The following is a 23737-nucleotide window of genomic DNA, read 5'->3' on the forward strand; positions in this document are numbered from 1 at the left end:
ATAATAAAGACTGAGTGTAAAATAGAATAAGAATAGAAATAAGTCATCAATAAATTATATAATAATAATAATATAATAATAATAATAATAAATGTCTTTCAGGCAAGGTAGAGCACTGGCTTTTGTACGTTCAGTCGAAGCAACCCCTCATTGCAGGGCCTTGATTTGACATGATTTGTACTGACATTAATGGAGGAAACTTTTTTTTGGTCCCAGTAAAATGTTTTCTTTGTTACTTTGCACCTTACATACAGTAAGTAGATTATGGTAGAAGGAGGAATTGTAAAACCAACAATACAATAAGATCTCAATCCAACATCTCCGATGTGGGGTTGAACAGGAATGCTGTGTTCTACAGTTGCCAACAGCAGCAGTGACCTAGCTGTGTGTCGTGCACATCTCTGCTCAGAGATCAAAAGACGAGGAAGGGAAAACTCCAGATTGCGTTTGAGATTGCACTGATTGTGGGAAGAGCCAGTGTCACTGAATCACGATAGATAGACAGATGGTACTTTGAGCAATCACAGCAATCTTGTGAAAGGGGATGCTGAAAATCATCAGATTTCTAGCAATGGATAAAAAGACAAATGACATGCCAAGGGAAATCCCCGAAGCGGTGAAAAGCAGCTCCAGGGCGTAGGTTGGAGTCAATAAGTAATGAGGACACCATAAGCAAGTCTACCCTAAAGAAACCCTCAAAGGCTTTGGCAGATAATGCCCCCTAATAAATTGATTAATCAATCAATCAGACGGAACAAAAGTTTGGGGGTGAGAGGCAAAATTAACAACAAGAAGTTCCGCGAAAGAATAAATGAATGCAAAGAATGCCAAATGGCCCGATCAGGAGGCGAGGAGATGAAAGTGGACTGTATGGATGGCAGATATGAAGAGCCTGGTAGTGGTGACATATGTACTGTGTGTGTGTCTGTGTGTGCATGGCTGGTGACAGCCAATGGTCTACCTCAGTCGTTTCTAAATTCACAAACCAAACCTGACAGCTCCTACTTCTTGCCCACAGCTGAGGGCTGAAATAACAGGACGTGGATGGCTCTGCAGCCTGAGTCAGCTGGAGATGTACGCTGAATGAATGTTCACACTTGACAGCAAGCGCTTTGGTCAAAGAATAATAATTATCTTAAGCAGTCTCTATTTTTTGTTTTTTATGTAGTGGTAGGCTTGAATCATAGACTGATAACAGAAATGGTGAAATGATCTCAACTGGTATTTTTTTTTTTTGTTTGGGGTGAGAAGGTGCTCTACATTGATTGTGGTCTGGGGCTTCAATAACTCTAAATAATTTAGTTTTTTTTTTTTTACTGGATTTCATAGTTTGCTGTGAAGTGGAAGAACTGAAATTCCAGTGGGTGTAATTGGTTGCAGTGCGTATCATAAAAACATTTTCATTTTCTGAACATCTGGTGTTGGGTGGATATTTACTAGCTAATATTACACAGCAGGCAGCAGCAACAGCGAGGATGTTTGGGTGCAAAGGAAGAACTGGGCAGTCAGCATGAGCAATGTTATGTACGCCGTGCATGAACAGATGGCAGAAGAAAATGTCAGGAATGACCACTTGGCACTGAAGACGACAGCGCAATGCTCACAATGACAATGCTAACATGCTAATAGTTAGCAGGGAAAGTTTACAGCCTAAATGCATAAAAATGTGACTGAATAATAGCACTAGATGAAAGTCAAGGGATCACCAAAGTTATTACAATTCATTGTGTGCGTCTAGTTTAGCTTTGCTGTAGATTCATAACTACATATAAATGTGTGTTCTGGGGTCAGTGTGGAGGCGCTAATCTTCATCTGTATACCAAATGTTATGCCAATTGATCGAGTAGATGTTGACATACTGGTTAAGTAAGAGACTGAGATGAAAAGTCAGATGATCATCAAAGTCATTAGGATTTATCTTGAAAAACTATTGGATGGATTGCAGTCTGGACAAAAGTGATGGGCTGCCTGTCCGACATCGCCATCCCTAGACCCCAAAAACAGTCGAATATGACATAAACTCATATCCCTTGAGTAATCATTAGGGGTTTAGGTACAAGTATTAGTTGGCTTGCGTCAATGCTAAAACAAAATGAGAAAAACAAATGTTATCCAAGACTCAGAGGAGTTAATTCAGCCATTGTTTGTCAGTTGCGTCAAGCAGCACTTCAATCAAATACAAGGGTCAGTTGAGACAGTGAAGCAAGCATCAACAGGCTGACTGTGTGAGCCATATCATTTTCTGAGAGGGGGCTGTCTGGCGTGTGCGGAGGTACTTGTGCATCCACGTGCTTGCCTTGAAGTGTCAGCGTCTCAAAATAAATAAAACTGCTCTTGTTTGTGGCCCCCAGACTGTTTTACATTTATATTGAAATTCCCAGCTCCCTACTGTCCTTCTCCCAGTATCTGCTCAACACTGACCTCCCAGGCCTTTAATCTGTTCTCAGATCCTTTAACTAGTGTGTCTGGATGACACCTAGCGTGGAATCCCAATCCCTTCCAGATACATCTGTGTAATTACTCTGATCTTTTGTGTGGAACTCATCAGAATTCCTCCCCCTACTCTGTGTCAATGTCAGATTGGTTTTTCCCTTACTCTGGTGGTAATAAATGCCAAGCAGACTCTACGGAAAGAGAAAAGAACAACACACGCGCATCAACAAGAAACAAATGGGTAATAAACAAGGCTAGGTAGACAAGGATGCTAGTGCCATGGACAATATAATGCACTTGGGTCCCCTGACCATCGTACAGCATTTATTCTCTTTTTTCTTTCCCGTTTTTCAGACATTGGGAAACTCGTGTTTTTTTAGCCATGGTAGCAGCGTCGATGGCCATGCTGGTCCATCAACCATTCACGGTCCCCAGAGGGTGAATCCCAATGACTTTGGCTGTAATCGCCACCATGAGCTTGACATATTTGCTTTTGAGTGAAACATCTCAACAACTACTGTATGGATTGCTACACAATTTGGTGCGGACATTCATGCCCTCCAGAGGATGAATCCCAATGACTTCGGCGATCCCCCGGCGATTCGCTTGTCAAAGTTTTCAGTTATCCAGTGAAACATCTAGTGGATGGAGTGGCACCAATTTTTGCGCAGACATTCGTGGTTCCCAGACAATGTATCCCAATGACTTTGGTGATCCTCAGACTTTTCATTTAGTGCCACTCGCTGATCCAATTCAGTTACTTTGAAGCTCAAATCCGTGGGGCGGGAGGACTGTTTGCTTTGCACTGTTAAATGATGCCACACACTGCTTAAGGGAGGGGGGCCATGTATTTGCTTAACAACTGGCTTTGTAATGAGCAAACACACTAAACAATACAAGTTTAAGAAATGAAGCATGTTGAACTCAAATAGTCATGTCATTACTTAAACAAGTTATAATCTGAGATTAAGTGATTCAATTGAATTTTTTTTTTATTCTTTATATGCTAAAATGCAGACACATTTGCTAAATCCTGGATCCACTTTATTCATTTATATATAATTTTTCAGATTTAAATGTATCCCAGTACAGTTAATCATGTATCAAATTGTTTTCTCTACTCTTATTTCCAGCCTGATAAAACAATGAACTGGTCCCAATGCTTCAAAGGTGACATAAATATATTGATTTAATGATATGATAAATCTATGGCAACAGTACGCGGACTCACTTACAATATCGGGATTATTGTTTACAACAACTCTAGCATACAACAAAAAAAAAATCATATGGACTGGCTTTCCCCGCCTGTAAATACCATTTCCATGAAATTCAAGAAACTCCTTCACCAAACAGTGATGCAGAGCAAAGAGTAAGGAGACAAATCAGAGCCTGCTCTCCTCTCAGCCACAAGACAAGCAGCAGCCCAAAGAGGCTGGACATCCATCACAGTTATGACTATCTTGGTAGTGCTGACCTGCAGTCATTGCATTGCTACGAATAGCGAGTCTCCACTCTCTGTGATTAAGGGCCTTCTGGGGGCCGTACAAAGCCGGGTGCTGCATGTAGCCATGTTGGATGCTCAGGCTGATTAATAGTTAACGGGGGCCCTTAGAGCTGAGCGGGAGTGCCTGCGATGAGTTAGCATGGCATATGTAAGGGAAATGAAAGCAGTGCCGTTGGATTCTAATGTCTCCCTGTTTGCCACTGTAGCCTCACCTAGCGTCGAATCAATTGGCTCAGCAAAATAGCGTGTCAGGAAGTTGCATTTCAAATCAGGCAGTGAATCATCCAGAAACACACACACAAACAAACTGATATGATGCATATACAGTGGGGCAAACAAGTATTTAGTCAGCCACCAATTGTGCAAGTTCTCCCACTTAAAAGATGAGAGAGGTCTCCAATTTTCATCATAGGTATACCTCAACTATGAGAGACAAAATGAGAAAATAAAATCCAGAAAATCACATTGTCTGATTTTTAAAGAATTTATTTGCAAGTTATGGTGGAAAATAAGTATTTGGTCAATAACAAAAGTTCATCTCAATACTTTGTTATATACCCTTTGTTGACAATGACAGAGGTAAAACGTTTTCTGTAAGTCTTCACAAGGTTTTCACACACTGTTGCTGGTATTTTGGCCCATTCCTCCATGCAGATCCCCTCTAGAGCAGTGATGTTTTGGGGCTGTCGCTGGGCAACACAGACTTTCAACTCCCTCCAAAGAGGGAGTTGAAAGTCTATGGGGTTGAGATCTGGAGACTGGCTAGGCCACTCCAGGACCTTGAAATGCTTCTTATGAAGCCACTCCTTCGTTGCCCGGGCGGTGTGTTTGGGATCATTGTCATGCTGAAAGACCCAGCCACGTTTCACCTTCAATGCCCTTGCTGATGGAAGGAGGTTTTCACTCAAAATATCACGATACATGGCCCCATTCATTCTTTCCTTTACACGGATCAGTCGTCCTGGTCCCTTTGCAGAAAAACAGCCCCAAAGCATGATGTTTCCACCCCCATGCTTCACAGTAGGTATGGTGTTCTTTGGATGCAACTCAGCATTCTTTCTCCTCCAAACACGACAAGTTGAGTTTTTACCAAAAAGTTCTATTTTGGTTTCATCTGACCATATGACATTCTCCCAATCCTCTTCTGGATCATCCAAATGCTCTCTAGCAAACTTCAGACGGGCCTGGACATGTACTGGCTTAAGCAGGGGGACACGTCTGGCACTGCAGGATTTGAGTCCCTGGCGGCGTAGTGTGTTACTGATGGTAGCCTTTGTTACTTTGGTCCCAGCTCTCTGCAGGTCATTCACTAGGTCCCCCCGTGTGGTTCTGGGATTTTTGCTCACCGTTCTCGTGATCATTTTGACCCCACGGGGTGAGATCTTGCGTGGAGCCCCAGATCGAGGGAGATTATCAGTGGTCTTGTATGTCTTCCATTTTCTAATAATTGCTCCCATAGTTGATTTCTTCACACCAAGCTGCTTACCTATTGCAGATTCAGTCTTCCCAGCCTGGTGCAGGTCTACAATTTTGTTTCTGGTGTCAGCTCTTTGACAGCTCTTTGGTCTTGGCCATAGTGGAGTTTGGAGTCTGACTGTTTGAGGTTGTGGACAGGTGTCTTTTATACTGATAAAGAGTTCAAACAGGTGCCATTAATACAGGTAACGAGTGGAGGACAGAGGAGCCTCTTAAAGAAGAAGTTACAGGTCTGTGAGAGCCAGAAATCTTGCTTGTTTGTAGGTGACCAAATACTTATTTTACAGAGGAATTTGCCAATTAATTCATTAAAAAGCCTACAATGTGATTTCCTGGATTCTTTCCCCCCATTCTGTCTCTCATAGTTGAAGTGTACCTATGATGAAAATGACAGGCCTCTCTCATCTTTTTAAGTGGGAGAACTTGCACAATTGGTGGCTGAATACTTTTTTGCCCCACTGTACATGTATATCTTGAAGGCAGAGACCAACATTTCTTATGCAAGTCCACACAAAAACTCTAGTATTGAGGTCACAGATGGGTCGAAGTAATGGATACAACACCAGCCGCAAACTGGCTCAAACAATAGTACAATGGTGTGGTCAAAAGTGCTTGTTTCACTGTTGGAGCTGAAGTGATTAATTATTTGTAGTGCTCGCCCATACAGATGAAGTGCAAATCAAATCGCAGTGCCAACCATCGTTAGTTGGTACCTGAGCCGTAGGGCAAAGCTTTCGATTTACCACTTGGTCTACATCCCAACCCTAACCTATGGTCATGAACTTTGGGTAGTGACCGAAAGAATGAGATTGTGGATATAAGCAGCCGAAATGGGTTTCCTCCATAGGGTGGCTGGGCTCAGCCTTAAAGATGAGGTGAGGAGCTCAGTCATACGAAAGGAGCCAGTTGAGGTGGTTCGGGCATCTGATCAGGATGGCTCCTGGGCGCCTTCCTTTGGAGGTCTTTCAGGCACATCCAACTGGTAGGAGACCCCGGGGTAGACCCAGAACACTCTGGAGGGACTACATATCTCATCTGGCCTGGGAACGCCTCAGGATCCCCCAGGAGGAGCTGCAAAACGTTGCTAGGATGAGGCACTTCTGGACTACCTTGCTTAGCCTGCTGCCACTGCGAACCAGCCCCGGATAAGCAGAAAGAAATGGACGGACGGCACACAGTGAGGTGCAGACCAGCATGAACTGGAGTAAAGGTGACCCTGATGAAGGCAGGATAGCCAAAAATGTTTGGTGAATAAAGCATGGTATAGAAAAGAGTTGTTTGACGTATTTTCATTTTCATTAGCCTGGTAAGTGGCAATAATGGTCAAAATATTCCAAATTTTGCGATGAGTGGACCCAACAGTAAAAGGGTTTTGTAGGCAAACCCATAAGTCAGTTGTACCATGTGTCAGGACATGGAATCCTTGTGAAATCCCTGTATCTTAGATTGCTTTTTGTTGCCGGTGATATGTATCATACACTGGGCAAAAACCTATCAGCTAGAGAGAGAATAAATGAAGGAGAACGTAACATTGGATATTACGCATACGACAGCACCGATAAATTAAAGATTTGATTGCGTTGTGGTATCGATGCTTAGACGTTCTGGTGGCTCAGTGACATTATGAGCAAATCATGTACCCACAGCAACTGAAGTTCTAATCTATGGCTTTTCTAAACATGCGTGTTATGTCTCTCTTTACTGCGTACTGTCTAATAAAAATATAGATGCAGTTTATATCCTTTTAGACTTCCTTGCTCACCTGTACGAGGACAACAACATGTCATCTTGGACACCGCACGGCCAAATAGTTCAAACCTGGAGACGGCACTGATAATGAAACCACAGAAAATCCCGCACTGGTATCAAATGTCAGAGAAATTCTACTTAACCCCCAAACCATGTTGTCCACTCACGACTCCTGCCTACACACACTAGCTATCAAATCCCTTCAACTGGATGGATACAATGTAAAATACCTCTGCTCAGCTATTCCTCCTCTAAGTGGAACAATACCAATCATTTCAGTGCAGCTCATAATTCAGCTCCTGGGAACCAAGGTCCATTTCTAATGAGGCTGGCTGAGATGCATAGAGGCATTGCTGGTGTAGAATGAGCACACTTGATAATTACCCTTAATTGGCTGGTGCTGCAGTTGCGCGTGGGTGTGTGTGCATGATCATACAAGAGGAGAGGCAACACTCCAATCACCACTGATGAAAGTTTGTTCATAAAGCATCTCGGTGTTTCCTAACACACTGCTGTAATCACTCAAGGAAGCCCAAGAAACTGCTACATTTAAAATGAGATGGTCTCCATCGGGAGCAACTTAGGGTTCAGTGTCTTGCGCACTTCAGCATGTCGGGGGGGGGTGCTAACCACAGCGTCACCATGGCGCCAAAAAGGTGTCCACGTGTGACAGTGCTAACCACAGCGTCACCATGGCGCCAAAAATGTGTCCACTCCGTGTCAAACCAAATTTAAAAAAAAAAAAAGCTCTTTTTAGCTCTATGGAGCCTTTTAGCCTCTTTTATCTCATTGTTTTGGTTTTACAGCACACAGTGTTCTTTGGTCCAGACCGAAATATTGGATGGATTGTTGAATTGACTGCCATGAACTTTTGTATAGACATTCATGGAGAATAGATCCCAATGACTTTGTGTTCCTCAGACTTTTCCTCGAGCGCCACCATGTTTTTGGTTTTGAGCAGAATGGCTGTTGAATGGATTGCCATGCCATTTTAAGACAGACATTCAGGTCCTCCTTAGGAAGAATCACGAAGACTTCGGTGATCCCCTGATTTTTCATCTTGCACCCTCATCAGGGCAAAATTTTACTTTGGTTTATGAACAAATAACTACCTAGCTAGTTAGAATAAATGTTAGAATAAATAAGAGTAAATACCATACCTGTTAAACATTAGCACGTTAACATGTCATTGAGAGCATGTTAGCATGCTGATATAAAAAATTAGAAGCGAATTTTAGAGGTGGCAAAGTCAATAGAAATACGTGAGTGGTGTGAATTTGCCCGGGTCGGTGCAAACTGGTGCCAAGACATGTCCACCTGAACCCAGTTTCCCCAGTTGACAATGTTTCAACTTGAGTTTGCAAATTTGCACTTCGTGAATATGCTTCATTAACATATAGAGCCAAGAGGACACTAGGAGAGGGACTAAAGGGAAACAAAAAGAATGAGTTTTTGCTAAGCACAAACACACAGGCACGCTACCACAGAAAGGAGCGGTGTGTCAATTGCTAGCTAGCTTACAGCTAACGTCTGTACAGCGCAGCTGGTACATTGGCTGTTTGGGGGGGGATTAACACAAATGGTCCAGTGGTCAAATTCGTGCGAGTAAGAAATTTGCTTCCCTTTCTGTCTCAACACACCTTTTAGTCTTATAAAAAGGTCCTGTTCAGCACATATCTTGGTCACATTTTTTAATAACCAAAAAATGCTTCTTTATGTTATGAGTTTGTTAAAAAAACATATATATATATATATATATATATATATTGGCCAGCAAATCATTATTTCGATATTTTTTTTACTTTAAAATATCGACATCAGTATCTAGATCTAGTATTAAAACAAACAAACAAGCTTCAATAAACCCCACTGTAGCCTACACCGGCCCAGCACCAAAACGGCAGACAAAGTTAGCGACTAAACGCGAAGAAACCGTTATATTTAGCAGCTAAATCTCCCCCCTCAAGGATCAATAAAGTATTTCTGATTCCGATTCTGATAAAGAACCAGATATTCATCTTAGTGGTCGGGGGAGACCAGAGCTAAAAGGAAAGTAAATATTGGACTTAGATTCATTAGGTAGCAAGAAACAAGAGACCAAATGAATACTAATGTTGCTCAATGTCTGCTAGATATGCAAATATACAACTGTTTTGTAATGTTAACAACTTTACAAGGCAATGTCAAGACTGCACAGCATCTAAATTCTTAAATTATTATTAAATACACGCAAGTGGATTTGTTGTGACCACTCTAGCAGATTGTAGAGTAACATATCCAACCCAGTGCTGCCATAACAAACCCATTGAGACAACAGGATATGACAGTCATTGGTCTTCATAAAACCCATACGCTCCACACACCCACTTGTTTACTGTAATGGTCAATAAAAGCAAAGCCAGAAAACATTAAATGGGTTACCACCGAGTCTCAACTCATGGGTGAACAGGAGAGCGGGTGCGTGGGCTGGTGGCTGCTACGGGGGACGGGTGTCTGTTGACTTACCAAGGGGAAAAAGGCGTTGAACATGCGGTTCAAACCGAGTGGGTGGCCAATACTCTGACTCAAGCTCATGGCTGGACAATGTCAGGTCTTCCTGAGCCCTCTAGGGCAACGGAACAGAGGAGAGAGTAGCTGAAATAGTAAGACTGTGACATGTCTCCGCCAACTCACCATCTGCCTCAGTGGACACTGTAGATAATGTGCATCGCAGCAAGACTATGTGGAACAACCTGGGAAAAAAAACGTGGCCTGAAGCTCTGTGCCATTTCAAAGGACGGAAGGAACAGTGGCTGCATTTTTGTGCGCAAAGAGTCCCTTTATAAACCAAACTACTCAAGTTAGTTTTGCGTTGACATACTCTGTGTGGACATCTTAAGTGGGTTAGAATAAGTAGGAAAACTCAAGCTCTTAGAATAAAAAAAACAAAATCTGGCTCACTCCTATTTGAAACTGGTAACTGCGAACCAGAAAAATCATTCCTGTCATTTAAGTTTTTAAGTATCTGCACAAAACATTTATGTGAAAGACACTATGGGTTCTTGCTTAGATGAGAAACCTTTCCATTTTATTCTTCAACCTCGTCATTTGAGTCGAGTAGAAACAGACCATTTCAAAACCTTTAGATTAGTACAAAGAATGAATATTCATTTGGGATCATAATGAATTTTTCCTACATTAGAAGAAGTCTACTACATAAAGAGGAAGAGGAAATATTAAAGTAACTGTCAGCAGAAACTAAATTACAATGTGTCCAACACTTGATCTCGATGAAAAACGCCATGAGGTCAAGGAAGAGGCGAAGGAGAATTCATAAGGACTTAGGAAAAGACAACCGCGGTGCTGAGAGAATCTGACTGCACTTCCAATAGGCAATTGGAATTATGCGACGGCGGATGTTATTGACGTGGGACTGCCGTGGCCGCTTTTTAATGTTGCTGCCGCAAGGAACTGTAGGACGGCATCATCTCCTTTCCTTTCGTTAAGGATGGCCCGGTATGCTAAAGGAGATAGAAAAAAAAAAGGAAGCACTGAAGAACTTTTCCTTAGCATTTAGAGAATTCCACTCTCTCTGATCATGGCTTCCTTTATACTTCCGGGTCATTTCACTCAGTTAGGAACCTCCTTCAACAAATAAAGACTATTCGACCGCAACTCCTGTTTCAAATGTGGTGATTATGGCACTAAAATGGAAACCACAATAGGACACCCAGTAATGATTTTCGGGAAGGTAAAATACCATACGTTTTGGTAAAAAAAAAAATAGAGAAAGCTGCATCAACTACTCCCAAAAACTGTCTATCTGTTCAGAAATTGTTTGAAAATTGAAAAGATGCATAGGCAAGAGATTGGGACTTTTCCCAACGCTTGCAAAGTAACCAACATACGCCATACACCGCTGATCTTGTTATGTTATTGGCTAAAATGTCTGCAAGTGATACCAACCAGATGCTGCAACTGGCCAGCTTTACAAAAAGGGAAGAGTAAGGTTGTCTGTATCAAGTTCTTGCTCGTTTTAGAGAGGTTGCCTTGCTTTACTGACTTGTAACTTGTTCGTTGGACTCTCACGGTGAAAAGGGTTCAAACGTTACAGTGATTCAGCTTGTATCTGCCCTCTAATACGACAAAAAAACTTACGGGGTTGAGTTTCACATGCTTTCCCTGTTACAAAACATGTAATTGTTGTCGTAACATTGAGATCTTACCATTGTGGTGGTGTAAGGAATCACCCCAGGTGCCGTCCCCGTATGTTTGATCGGACCACCTCTCGACCTGTACTGAGGCCTCTACCCATTAACAGGTAAGCAGCTGAATATATATATCTCTTCTTAAGCTTGTCAGCACCCATAACTAGCAGGTAGTGACCTAAAGGAAGGGTCAGCCATGGAGGTTATGAGGACGGGAGCGTGAAGGAAAGAAGATAGTTGCAGTACTGTTGTTTTACCGACATCCTCAGATTCAGCTGCAGCGCTCTCGATTACCCCCGAGGTCAAGATAACGCTAAAACTATAAACTACTGATCTGCCTGGGGATATTGAAAGTATGGTGGTGGCGGCAGGTGATGATGGTATTAAACCAGCCACAGTAAATCCTGGCTGAAATGCTGAAATAGGTTTGTTACCTTTTTGTAAGTGCTGAATTAAGTTAGGTTGTCTTTATAGTGTTCATTTCTGTGTGTGTGTGTGTGTGTGTGTGTGTGTGTGTTTGACCCTAAGGAAGACGGGTATACCGTTCATACACATTGGTCGTGTTTTTAAAGCAACCAGCTTTTTAACTTTTGTACTTGAACAAAGCAGCGTGCTTCGGAATCTTGTGGAATCCATTAATTTCTTGTGGATAGCTGGAACTGTATGCAACTGGGTAACTTTGCAGGAGAAGGGTGGGTCGCACATTTACACTCTAGAGGCACAGGAGCACTAAGATTGCAAATGTGGCTGTGATCTGTTTGTTTAAAGCTCTTACGGAGTCAACATTAAAACAATAATTGTGACACCTGTCCAGCAGGTGAGAGTGAGTCATAGTGCTCGGAGAAATGAGCTGACTGGATCTGAAGCCTGTTGACATACATTAAGAACTGCAGTCCAACTGCGCTGACCTATGCTCAAATGCATAAACTGGAAGGGAACGCAGTTTTCCTCATTTATTAAACTCAACAATTCAGAATGGAGCTGAGAGAAACTAACCATAAAAGTACCCACTGACGTAGATAGCAAAGGGTGTCGCACAGAGAAGTAGAATTAGGAAATGAAAAGGCAGGGAAAGTTAGATGGCAAGAGAGGAGCGTAGACAGCTGAGCAGGCATGGTGCGTTTATTTCGGAAGCCACTCTTTTAAAGATAAATATCGAAGTGCGTGCCCAGACCCCCCACATCTTTCCACTGCCTCTCTCTTTGTCCTCCACCCAGCCTCAACCATGCTTTATTTCCCTACTGCCTCCCTATTGTTGCCCATTCTTCCTCCACTCCTCCCCTCTCTGCAGGTCTGCCAAAATAACAGCAGCTGATGATGATGATGGGCTCGACTGAACTCGGAGCAGAGCGTGGCACGGTGGGGCTGAATTCACCTCCTTTTTGTCTTTTTCTCTTTTCCGCTGGCGCGCGGGTTGTTTAGGTGGTGGCTGTACGGGTGTGTGCGCTCAACCAGCCCCCAAAGCAGTGGGAGAGGAGGAGACAACAGTAAGCATGAGCAATGTCATTTCCCCCTCCCTCCTCCTCCTCCTCCTCCTCCTCCTCCTCCTCCTCCTCCTCCTCTCTCATTCTCCTTCATTGCCACAGCCATCAGGATCCGTCTTCCCTCTCTCGCCATCATTCTGCTTGGTTATGCAATGCACAGTCCTCCCATGGTGACTAACTGGTGTTGGAGACCTACCGTAACACTGCTGTCACTGGCGGTAGATGCAGATCCATAAATGCCATAGCAACCGTCTGGCGCTCCGGCTGCCTTTCTACAGACGTCTGCTCCATGGGATTTTACAGCTTTTCCTCCTCTTCTGGAATATCACCTGCCAGACTCGACTAATTCAGGGAACCTGCCTGTTCTTAGAGACACCATCAGCTGATCCTACTAATATAATAACGCACCGTGTTGGCAGGCGGGCTTCAGTGATGAGCAAGAGGCTTTTTTGAAAAAAGGCACTAATCGCACTGTTCCCCCACAAGAGTTCCGAAGCGAGCAGGAGGGACGCCACAGCACGAGGGGGTGTGTAGATCTACTGATGAGATGGGGAGGGGGGCGGAGGAGTTGTGTGGAGCAGTTTAGGCAAAGCGGTGACGGGGAACTCAAGAGAGGGAGCAGACGAGGAGGATGAGAAGAACAATGGGGAGGCGGGATGGGGCAAATGGGGAGGGGGTTTCTCCTCGCCACCTAAAAAGAGGCTGCAAGCTCTTTAGCAGCAGCAGCGATGCAAACCTGCTGATAAAAACCTGACTGCAAAGACTTGTGAGGGCAAACTTAATCAAAAGGGAAGTTGGGGGGGGGGGTGGGTTTTTTTTTGTGTGAACCTGACAGGTGGCGCTATAGACTGGAGGAGTAAAGAAGTGACAAAAGGAGGTTTTCACTGGAAGCGCAGCCGAGCACCGCAAAGCCGCCGCGACACCGCTGCCTTCTACTCCTCTTCTCCGTCACTTTGTCGGTCGCTCACAGGCACCGGGACTGTGGCTCCACAGCCGCTCACTCCCACCCCCCACCCCCCCCCCCCCTTTCTCCCCCAGGTCTCCACATGTAGCATGCCCTTAAAGCCACGGTTTTCCAGTGAGGATCCAAAAAGCATGCCGGATGACGTTTTCTTACACCTTAGACGCCTTAGGGTAAGCCACTTTTTCTTTATACCATCATTTTTATATTTGTCTGTCATTGCCTTATTTCTTGAATTAGAGTGAATTTAGTGACAACTATGCTGCATGTTGACATGAGTTGCGGGGACTGATGATTGTAGTTCCATTCCCAAATGAGCCCAAGCCAAGAATGACCCTGTTTACCTTTTTTGCTCACACATTTCTCTTGGAGACGACACCATCGCAAGCTCCTTGTCCTTACCTTCTAAGACTCCTCCACGGGGGAGGTGGGAATTATGCTTAGAATAACTACTTACAAGGACCTGGGGGTGGAGGGTGGTTAATCATTAAAGGCAAAAGAAAAGAGGTGGGCGCGTGCAAGGGGGCTCTAAATGGCAGCATTAAATCATGCTTATTTTGACATGGGGGGGGACGCCATTGAGCATTACTGGTGGCAATTTAACAGTTTCATTGCAGATAATCCAAGGATGAGGCTGAGCGAGTGCTGGCGTCAAGCTCAATGTTGTCGAGGTGCTCGGCTTCAAGCTGTGGCAGGTCATAAACACTGGCGTTCACAGACTAATCTCCACTCCGCTCTATGTGGCCATTGTTTTGTTTGATTCACTGACTGATTTCTTTCTGAGCGGGGGGGGGGGGGGGGTACGTTGGTGCTTTGGGCTGGTAGATTAGCAGGCAGACGAGGTCAAAAGAAGTAACACTAAGCCTTGAAAGCAGCATGTTAATTCAGACCAGGTTCTGTTGTTCCTTTCCATGCACGTGTGACAACTTCTGACACGGTCTCCATGATTTCCTTGTATTCCAGATAAGTGTCCCCTTGCCAGGTTAGGTGAGCTTCAGGATCATGGGCACCACAGTAATCACCCTCGAGGACGTGCGGGCACTGGAGGTCAAGGAGGAGCAGGAGGAGTCCATCTTGGCCATGTTAGGCATCATTGGCACATTCCTTAACCTTTTTGTAATCGTTTTTGTTTACATCTACACTACACTGTGAAGCGCCAAAAGCAAAAGAGAAAGGTTTTCTAAAAAACCTGCCATCAGCTAAGACGAGAAAGGTTGGAGTGATCAGTAGGGAACGATTGAAAGTATAGAAAGCGATACATGTTGGAGAAAAGAAGTTTGACATGAGGAGGAAACTGGACACACTGGCTAAGGATGAAGACAAAGCCATATTGCCAAGTCACAGCCATGATCCCGGGAGATAACAAAGGGTTGGAAGATGTGGCAGGAACAAGGATATGCTAGGACCTCTGTGAGCAGAGCCAGATGGACACTAGCAAGCCCCCAGCCAGGACTGACCCGCCTATGGCCTGACAGGAAATACAAACTGCCCTGATTTTCTTGGACTGCTGGACTCACTGGAAACATGAGCCAAACCAGACAGTCTTTTGGACAACACAATGTACTTAATTTTCAAGTTGGTGGAACTGTAATTGCTACTTGCCTGGAAGCGATTTTAAGCATCAGGATTAAAAGCAGAGAAAGAACTAAGAACTATGCTGGGAAGCTGCTCTGGAGACACTGTTGGCCACCATATTCAATCATTCTTCAGGGCCAAAAATGTTATGGCTTCAGGGCTCCTGTCAAAGAGTACCTTTCTCCCCAGAAACGTGGCTCTGGACAAGCTCTGCGGTACTGTCGTCTCCTAAGATATCTGTTGTCTCAAAAATGCCCTCAACCCACAAATAATAACCAACAATAAACACAATTCTATTAAAGAAAAGATGTGCAACAACATTATTATCTTGTTGAGAATGAATTTCAAAATAACTCTGAACTTTGAAGTATGAGGATCATCACAGGGGTTACTTAATTACATATGCAGGTGTAAGCTATGACTGGGTTAGAAATAGTCAGGCTTCTCAGAACCCGATTAGGATTCAAAAAGCATCTTTATGGCTGCATGTTCGTAATCACAAGAACAGTTCCCCTCTGCTGGCTGATGCGTGCTACATCCCAACTGAAAGCCACAGACCGTTTTCTCTTGCCGCTTGAGCTTTACAGGCTTATTGACTGCTCTTGTCGTCTAAAGACACGAGTGGGAAAAAAAGAAGTGAGGGAAATCAGAGTGGCAAACGTCTTCGGTACGATCCAACAGCGTAAGCCAGGGAGAAGAAGTGCACGATTGGCTCCTGTAATTGCAATGATGATCACTATTGGTAGCACTCCACCTTGCAAATCCACGGGGAAAGAGTGGTAATGAATGAAGGTGGTGCTGTGGCTTTTTTGGCTTTCACCTTGCACGGACTCCAATAATGTCGTGATAGGGGGAAATCCTTTAAGCAAGCTCGTATGAGTTTGTATACAGAACTCCTTTACTGTCAAAACCTCTCTTTCTTTTCATCAGCCCAATTGCAAATGAAAGTTTGGAGGCCTACACTACTGAAACCCCACTGTTCACAGAGACTCACACTCAATTCAATGGTAGAGAGACTCCGTCAACACAGCAATGCAGGTACTGCCGTCAGTTCCACATGGTCTCCATTGTATCTGGAGTGATGAATCATTAGCAACTACCCTCCAACAGGCCAGTCATGTTCAGATTACCGTTCAACAGTGTATATACACGCCCACTCAACATGAGTGATGGACCAAAATAGCCATTACCTAAGTGGTGTTGCCTGTCGCCGCCTAGTTTAACTTCAAATCTCGTCAGTCTTGGATGAGTCAAAAGGGGAAAGGTGGTGTAGAACGGAAGTGGATGTAATGCCCCCCCCCCCCACACACACATCAGATCTGGAAACCATTTAGTGTCAAACAAAACACACATACAAGAAATCCGTTCTTCAATTAAGACAAATTAGTATTGTGGTGACATTCAAAGGTAATACCTCTCACTAATGGCTTGGCTTCCTGTGATGGAGTGCCAGGCAACGGCGAGAAACTGTAATATATCCCAAAAGGCTTTGCCAAGACACTGATGATTAATGTGGAGCAATGCGCTAGGCTGACAGGGCAGGCGGAGCTCTCAGGCAGTGGGGGGAATAGAAGCTAGAAATAAAGGTTTTGCGTGAAAGGTAAGACTAAGGGGCAAATAAAAGGTGTTCAGGGTAGTTAGGTGAAACGAGGATCCTTTAGGAGGGGATTTGTTCCATCTAGGGGTGGTAGGGTGATTTTAATGTTGCACTGAATTTAACCCCATCTAGAGGGCACGTGTTTCATCCCCACCCCCACACCTATACTGTTGTTAATTACAGCCCCGAGTACTGTTAATTGTCAAGTTCCTTGGTTATCTTGCGTTTTAAAGTGGGTCAGAGTATTTGTGCGCAAAGAGCTCACTTACTGTTAATGAATTTATGCACAAGCTGGGAATATGCCATGTCCTCTCACAGAAGACAGCCCGGGATGAAAACCAGTTTAAACCAAGTATATTTTGGCAAAATGCTTAAAAACAAACAAACAAATATTTCAGCCTCCGGAGCTCCACTGATTTGAAGAAGGCCGTGCTAAGGTACAAGACCAAGAATGAAGAGAAATGGGCTGGTCTTAAATGACCCTAGGCTAATGATGCTTAGTTTAACTATATTGGTATAGTAATTCCCTCTAAAAGAGATAGATAGACAGATAGATGAGACAAATCAATATTAACTAATTGCTTTGATTCCATTTCAAATTGTCCAAGCTGCCTAAATTGATTTTTTTTGGCCACCAGGGGGCAAAAGAACTCCATAAGAAGCTGACATAAAGCTGTCATGGCCGAGCTGTTAGCAGGATGTTTATACATCCAGCAGACACAGAGCAACATTAGTATTCATTTGGAGTCATGTTTGTGTCCTCCTGATGAACGTAAATCAAACATTCACTCTTCTTTTAGCTCTTTTTTTGGTCTCTTGAGAAAGAATTTACAGTTTGGTTCTGTCCCACCCAAAGAGTCGGACAGAACCAAACTGTAAATGTGCCCTAAAACCCAAACTATGAGCTGAAAGAGGCTTAAAAAGCTCCAGAGAGCCGTGGAGTTGGTGACAATTCTCTGTGGTTTATTCACTTGGGAGTGTAGCCTTTCACATTGCATGTAGTCATCGGATTCATTATTCATACAAAAATATTGATTAGTGGAACTTTTAAATAGGTTATAGATTGGCTACTGAGTTCTTCCCTACATAAAACTCATACAGTGCCCACCGGTAATGAGAATATTGTCAGTAAATTAAAAGACCATCATCCACACCTTTTCCATAGGATGGAAATCACAGCTCTGTATTGTAAGACACACACACACACATACTTTAGATTAAGGGTAAATGTGAGCTTGAGACTATTAAAAAAAAAATACATGTAGGACCTCAAAGTAAGATGTGGAAACTTCAAATATTTGCCACTAAACAAAACTGTTGTTAGTCACAAAGATAAACTTAAAATGTAACCGTGGTTGCTGCCAAACTTGCGGCGTCTATAAAAAGCACTGCCTACTACCCCCAGTAGTAGTTGGCACACACACACACACACACACACACACACACACACACACACACACACGTCCTTCACAAAAGCTGATATAAGATGTCACAGTGTCAGTTCACAGTTCCTCTAGGTCTGCAGCTGTGACAGTGATCAGAGAGTCCCAAAGCTGCACGGGGTACAGAGTGATAGGAGTCCTCTAAATATGGTGTGGCAATGGTACAGTTTTTGTTGGGTTTTTTTTAAATCACTGGTGGGACACTTAATGTGCTGTCTTGTATGTTGGCAGTTTGGGGCTGAGGTTTGCTCTGTTAAAAGTCAGTTTGTGCTCAGCGAGGTGTTGTAACGCCTGACGTGGGATGTAAACACAGACCACAATAAAAAAGGAGGTCAACTCCTGCAGTGAATGAAACGGTTTACAGTAAATAAAAATGGAGTTTAAGTGAGGAGTGCATGTTTTCCTTATCGCGGTGACATCTGCACACCAACCTTCGTTTATGCAGAAACAGATTCCACTTCCCCACTTCCCTTCGTGTTCCCTGATTGCTCCGTTACACTGAGCCAGGTTTCGGTGAAGCGCGGGGCAGCTGATCTAGGAAAAGTCTGTGTCTGTGAGCAGCAGGTTCATCCATTTTGTGGGCAAGAGAGCGGACGTTCGCCACGTGTATTGATGGGGAGCGCAGTTCATAAATCCCCCACTGTTGCAGTGTCACCAGCGCTCCGGTGAAAAAGGTTTGACAGGTGAATTGTGGAATGCTCAAAAGTTCCTCTCTGGTGAAAAAAAACACCTAAAAAAAAATGGGGATGTGTGGAACACGTTGTCACACACGCTCGAATAAGCATAAGATCAATCACAGTTACACGAGTCCCTCCCTGATGCTATTACTCTTTCATCTTGCTGTGCGACGAATAGACTATCATCTGTTTACCCATTACCAGCTCTTCTGACGTAAAGCAGGCGGGGGTGGGGGGTGGGGGCTCTCTCAGGTCTCCCAGTTCTTCCATTACAGGCTGCTCTTCTTGACATTTATTGACACCTCAGAGCTCTTGGGCAACTGGCTCTCATAAAGAAGGTGGTCCGGGAGCTTTCGTTTCACTGAATGCACCATGACTTCAATTAGCAATGTGCAACAGCCAGTTAGCACAGTACAATGCCATTTGTTATTAAGTCGAGTGGTTAAACGCGTAGATTTTGAAGGAAAATGTGTCATCATTAAGGCTATGCCTCAACGGAGCATGTGGCGATACCTAATCAACCAAGGGGCTATAAGCTTCATATTTGCACGCACACACGCATGCAAGCGTGTGTCAGAGGCATTTACCAGATAATGAGGAGCAATTACAACATTCACAATGCTTTTTATCAGCTGTTATTTAATTATGAGACCAGGGGCGCATTAGCACACACCAGTATGCTCACAGAGACACTCCTAGCACGCTGAAACAACTCCAGCAGCATTAGGCACACACACACACAAGAGGTGACACACACTCGGCTCTAACTGGCTCTGGGCTGATAAGCGGCAGCACACAATGGCAACGGGAGGAGGGCAGGAACACTGGTGCGGAAATCCGCATGTCTCATGTTCTGTCCAAACTCAACACAAAAAGGGGCCTGATCAAACAAAATGTAAACTGCTGGCAGTGAACTGTGTCTGGTTCTCTGGGTAATGACTGCATTAGGATTTCACTCCCTGGAGCTGCAACACTGCAGCTGTTGGTAGTTTTTTGGTAAAAAGCAAAAAGGCAGACAATAAAACGGAGGCAATTTGAACTTCACAATATGATGCAACCCAACACTACACCACCACAAACAACAATTTCAAAATTATCTTTTAGTTCAGGCAACCTCTCAAAAACATTACATTATAATGCTTTCCGGGACTTTTTGTGATATATTCGATGACCTAGTGCTGAGCAATAAAGCTAATTCATTTGTGAGAATCAGCATTACTCGAAAAAAGGCAAACATTGAGGTGAAATAAGAAGTAAGTTTACATAATGTTAAAGCCAAATCGCCAGTGCTATGCATTGTGGGACACAGTAGGCGATTATTTTTCAGAATCACTACGGCATCCTTTTGTTTGCATACCGGCATGCTACATGCTACATTTTGGCCAAATCAGTGTGCACTGCTGGTATAGCGGGCGGTTTCGAATACAGCCACTGTCCACTTTTTTCGAAAAGCTTTCGTCTTTAGCATATGGCGGTGGTGAGATGGTGAGATGAGGCTGAAAGCTTTGGAAAAAGCCAATAAGTGGACCCTGTGTTAATGTTGTTTGTTTTATTTTACTGTTGTCTTTTTTACATTGGTGGGAGAAAATCCTACTGAAATTGTTAATTGCCTATAAGCTTGGAGAAAAAAACAACAACAACAACTAAAAGAAATGGCTATATTGCAGTTTGTTACTTTGTGTGAAAACCGTCATCAAGTGCAGCCAGGCAAGAAAGGGTCAGCCCAGCACTAATAACCAGCAAGTCCCCGAGGAACCAATGCAGTATATATATACAAAGCAATGGACTGACCTGACCTGAACAGTGCTAAAGCCCCACTGAGTGCCGAGAGCTCTGATGGAAGCTCATTGCTTGGCCAGAGGGTCTGACTGAAAAGGCAGGCTGAGGGAATGAGGGATCACCCGGCCATGTGCAAAACAAATCTGGTTGCAGCCTTACACCTACACAGCATTTAACCCACAGTGTTACACTGGAACAGCGTCATCTCATACTGCACCAAAGAGGACGAGCTCTGATAAAAATCCACATCCCTCTGAAGAAACATTTTAATCCACTCTGATTCCAATTTGCTGAACAGTGATTACAACAAAAACTGCAACATGAGAGGAACTGATCAAAGTGGAAGAGCCAGTCTTTTCATTCTCGGGTACAAAAACAAAATCATGAGAGAGCCTGAACTCATTAAACGTATACTACTGGGACATCAGTGCGATTTCAACAGTGAGACATACACAACCTCGGCTTCAGTCCAAGACGCAGTGGCTCCATCTGCTGTTTCATTTAGCATCCACCATCTTAAAAACACACAGGAGCATACACACACACACACACACACACACACACACATACAGCTTCCCCTATAACTCGCTGCAGTAACTCTAGACATCAGTTATCACTGAGATCAAAGACCAAACCCACTATCTCAGCATCAAAGGCCACCCGCTGAGCAGAGGATCCACATGAAGTTCAGCGACAGACAAACATCAGCGGGTCGAATCATTTGATGGGTTGGGGGAGACGTTACAGACCAGAGGTTTTCAAAGTCTGACAGAAGTTACATTGGCAACATGTCTTATGGCCACATAAGTCAGTTTCCCATCATGATGCAAAGCAAAAACAATACTTTTGTCTATTTTCTCTGTTGACCATTCACTTTGTTTCATGATTTGTCCAAGACACCAGGGACAATATGATGGGGGTTACATAACCAGAGAGGCTAGCTAAAGGCGTCACATATACCTTGAAATTCCAACTCTTGTTCTGTACGTGTCCTTAAAAGGAAGGCGAGCTGTATTAGGGTTCTTTGGTACTGAACGGGTCTACGTTTTACAGCAGCGGTCATTGTCACTGAGCGGACAATACATACTGCGAGGTAACTCCAACCAATAACAATGGGACATTACACCCAGTCACGGGCTGTAATGCGGACTTGACTACTACTACTTGATCAGATTTGGAGACATGGACTTCCTAGGCTGTAAAATGTATTACTTAAACAGTCAGGATACAGACTGGTAGCGGTTGCTGTTGTTCTCAGCCTTGCTAGATGGCGCAACACTACCTCTTTTACTTTGTGCCCTACTCTTTACTCATTTGTAGAAAAAGAACAGGGAGCCTACCTGAGTCGTTGCGTAGGTAAGAGGACATGGCAGGGATGAGGCAGGACTGGCTCAGCAGCTCCTGCAGCACCGCTGGCAGTGCTGAGCTGTTGTGGGCTCGGCTGTCTGCCGAGGAGGGATCACCACTGTGGCAGCTGCTGGAGCCTGCTGGGTTGATGTAGCTTGCCAAGACCTAGTGAACAAAACAATGTAGACATACAATAAAAGACAAATTACTGGTCTGGTCCAACCTTGCTTAAATTGACACATATAAGTACAGACTTTACGTGACCTGTTCTGGATCAGGGCCAAACTGAGACAATCTCTGCCTTTGATTGAACCGTGTTACACTTCAAGAAAAATGTACCTTTATCTGAATTGAGACATCTGTTCATGGTTTCTCACATTATGGCCTGTCACAGGTATACAAACATTTTCTCAAGCTGCCTATCACCTGCAACATTCTCAAAGCCCGGGAGTAATCACTGCCTGAGGGGTATACAGTGCATCCGGAAAGTATTCACAGCGCTTCACTTTTTCCACATTTTGTTATGTTGCAGCCTTATACCGAAATGGATTAAATTCATTTTTTTCCTCAAAATTCTACACACAACACCCCATAATGACAACGTGAAAAAAGTTTATTTGAGATTTTTGCAAATTTATTAAAAATAAAAAACCTGAGAAATCACATGTACATAAGTATTCACAGCCTTTGCTCAATACTTTGTTGATGCACCTTTGGCAGCAATTACAGCCTCAAGTCTTTTTGAATATGATGCCACAAGCTTGGCACACCTATCTTTGGGCAGTTTCACCCATTCCTCTTTGCAGCACCTCTCAAGCTCCATCAGGTTGGATGGGAAGCGTCGGTGCACAGCCATTTTCAGATCTCTCCAGAGATGTTCAATTGGATTCAAGTCTGGGCTCTGGCTGGGCCACTCAAGGACATTCACAGGGTTGTCCTGAAGCCACTCCTTTGATATCTTGGCTGTGTGCTTAGGGTCGTTGTCCTGCTGAAAGATAAACCGTCGCCCCAGTCTGAGGTCAAGAGCGCTCTGGAGCAGGTTTTCATCCGGGATGTCTCTGTACTTTGCTGCATTCATCTTTCCCTCTATCCTGACTAGTCTCCCAGTTCCTGCCGCTGAAAAACATCCCCACAGCATGATGCTGCCACCACCATGCTTCACTGTAGGGATGGTATTGGCCTGGTGATGAGCGGTGCCTGGTTTCCTCCAAACGTGACGCCTGGCATTCACACCAAAGAGTTCAATCTTTGTCTCATCAGACCAGAGAATTTTGTTTCTCATGGTCTGAGAGTCCTTCAGGTGCCTTTTGGCAAACTCCAGGCGGGCTGCTATGTGCCTTTTACTAAGGAGTGGCTTCCGTCTGGCCACTCTACCATACAGGCCTGATTGGTGGATTGCTGCAGAGATGGTTGTCCTTCTGGAAGGTTCTCCTCTCTCCACAGAGGAACTCTGGAGCTCTGACAGAGTGACCATCGGGTTCTTGGTCACCTCCCTGACTAAGGCCCTTCTCCCCCGATTACTC

At 44.0% G+C, this 23737-nt stretch overlaps 1 protein-coding gene across 1 annotated transcript in view; it reads right to left on the bottom strand.

Moving 5' to 3' along the window:
- Positions 1 to 23737, bottom strand: part of birc6 (baculoviral IAP repeat containing 6) — a 111884-nt gene that overhangs the window by 26328 nt on the left and 61819 nt on the right. The window contains exon 65 of the mRNA XM_070916557.1: positions 22208 to 22379. Within this exon, the coding sequence (XP_070772658.1) occupies positions 22208 to 22379 (172 nt within the window). The remainder of the gene's footprint in view (positions 1 to 22207; positions 22380 to 23737) is intronic.

This window comes from Enoplosus armatus, chromosome 12 (genome assembly GCF_043641665.1).
Source record: "Enoplosus armatus isolate fEnoArm2 chromosome 12, fEnoArm2.hap1, whole genome shotgun sequence".
In the NCBI taxonomy this organism is placed as follows: domain Eukaryota; kingdom Metazoa; phylum Chordata; class Actinopteri; order Centrarchiformes; family Enoplosidae; genus Enoplosus; species Enoplosus armatus.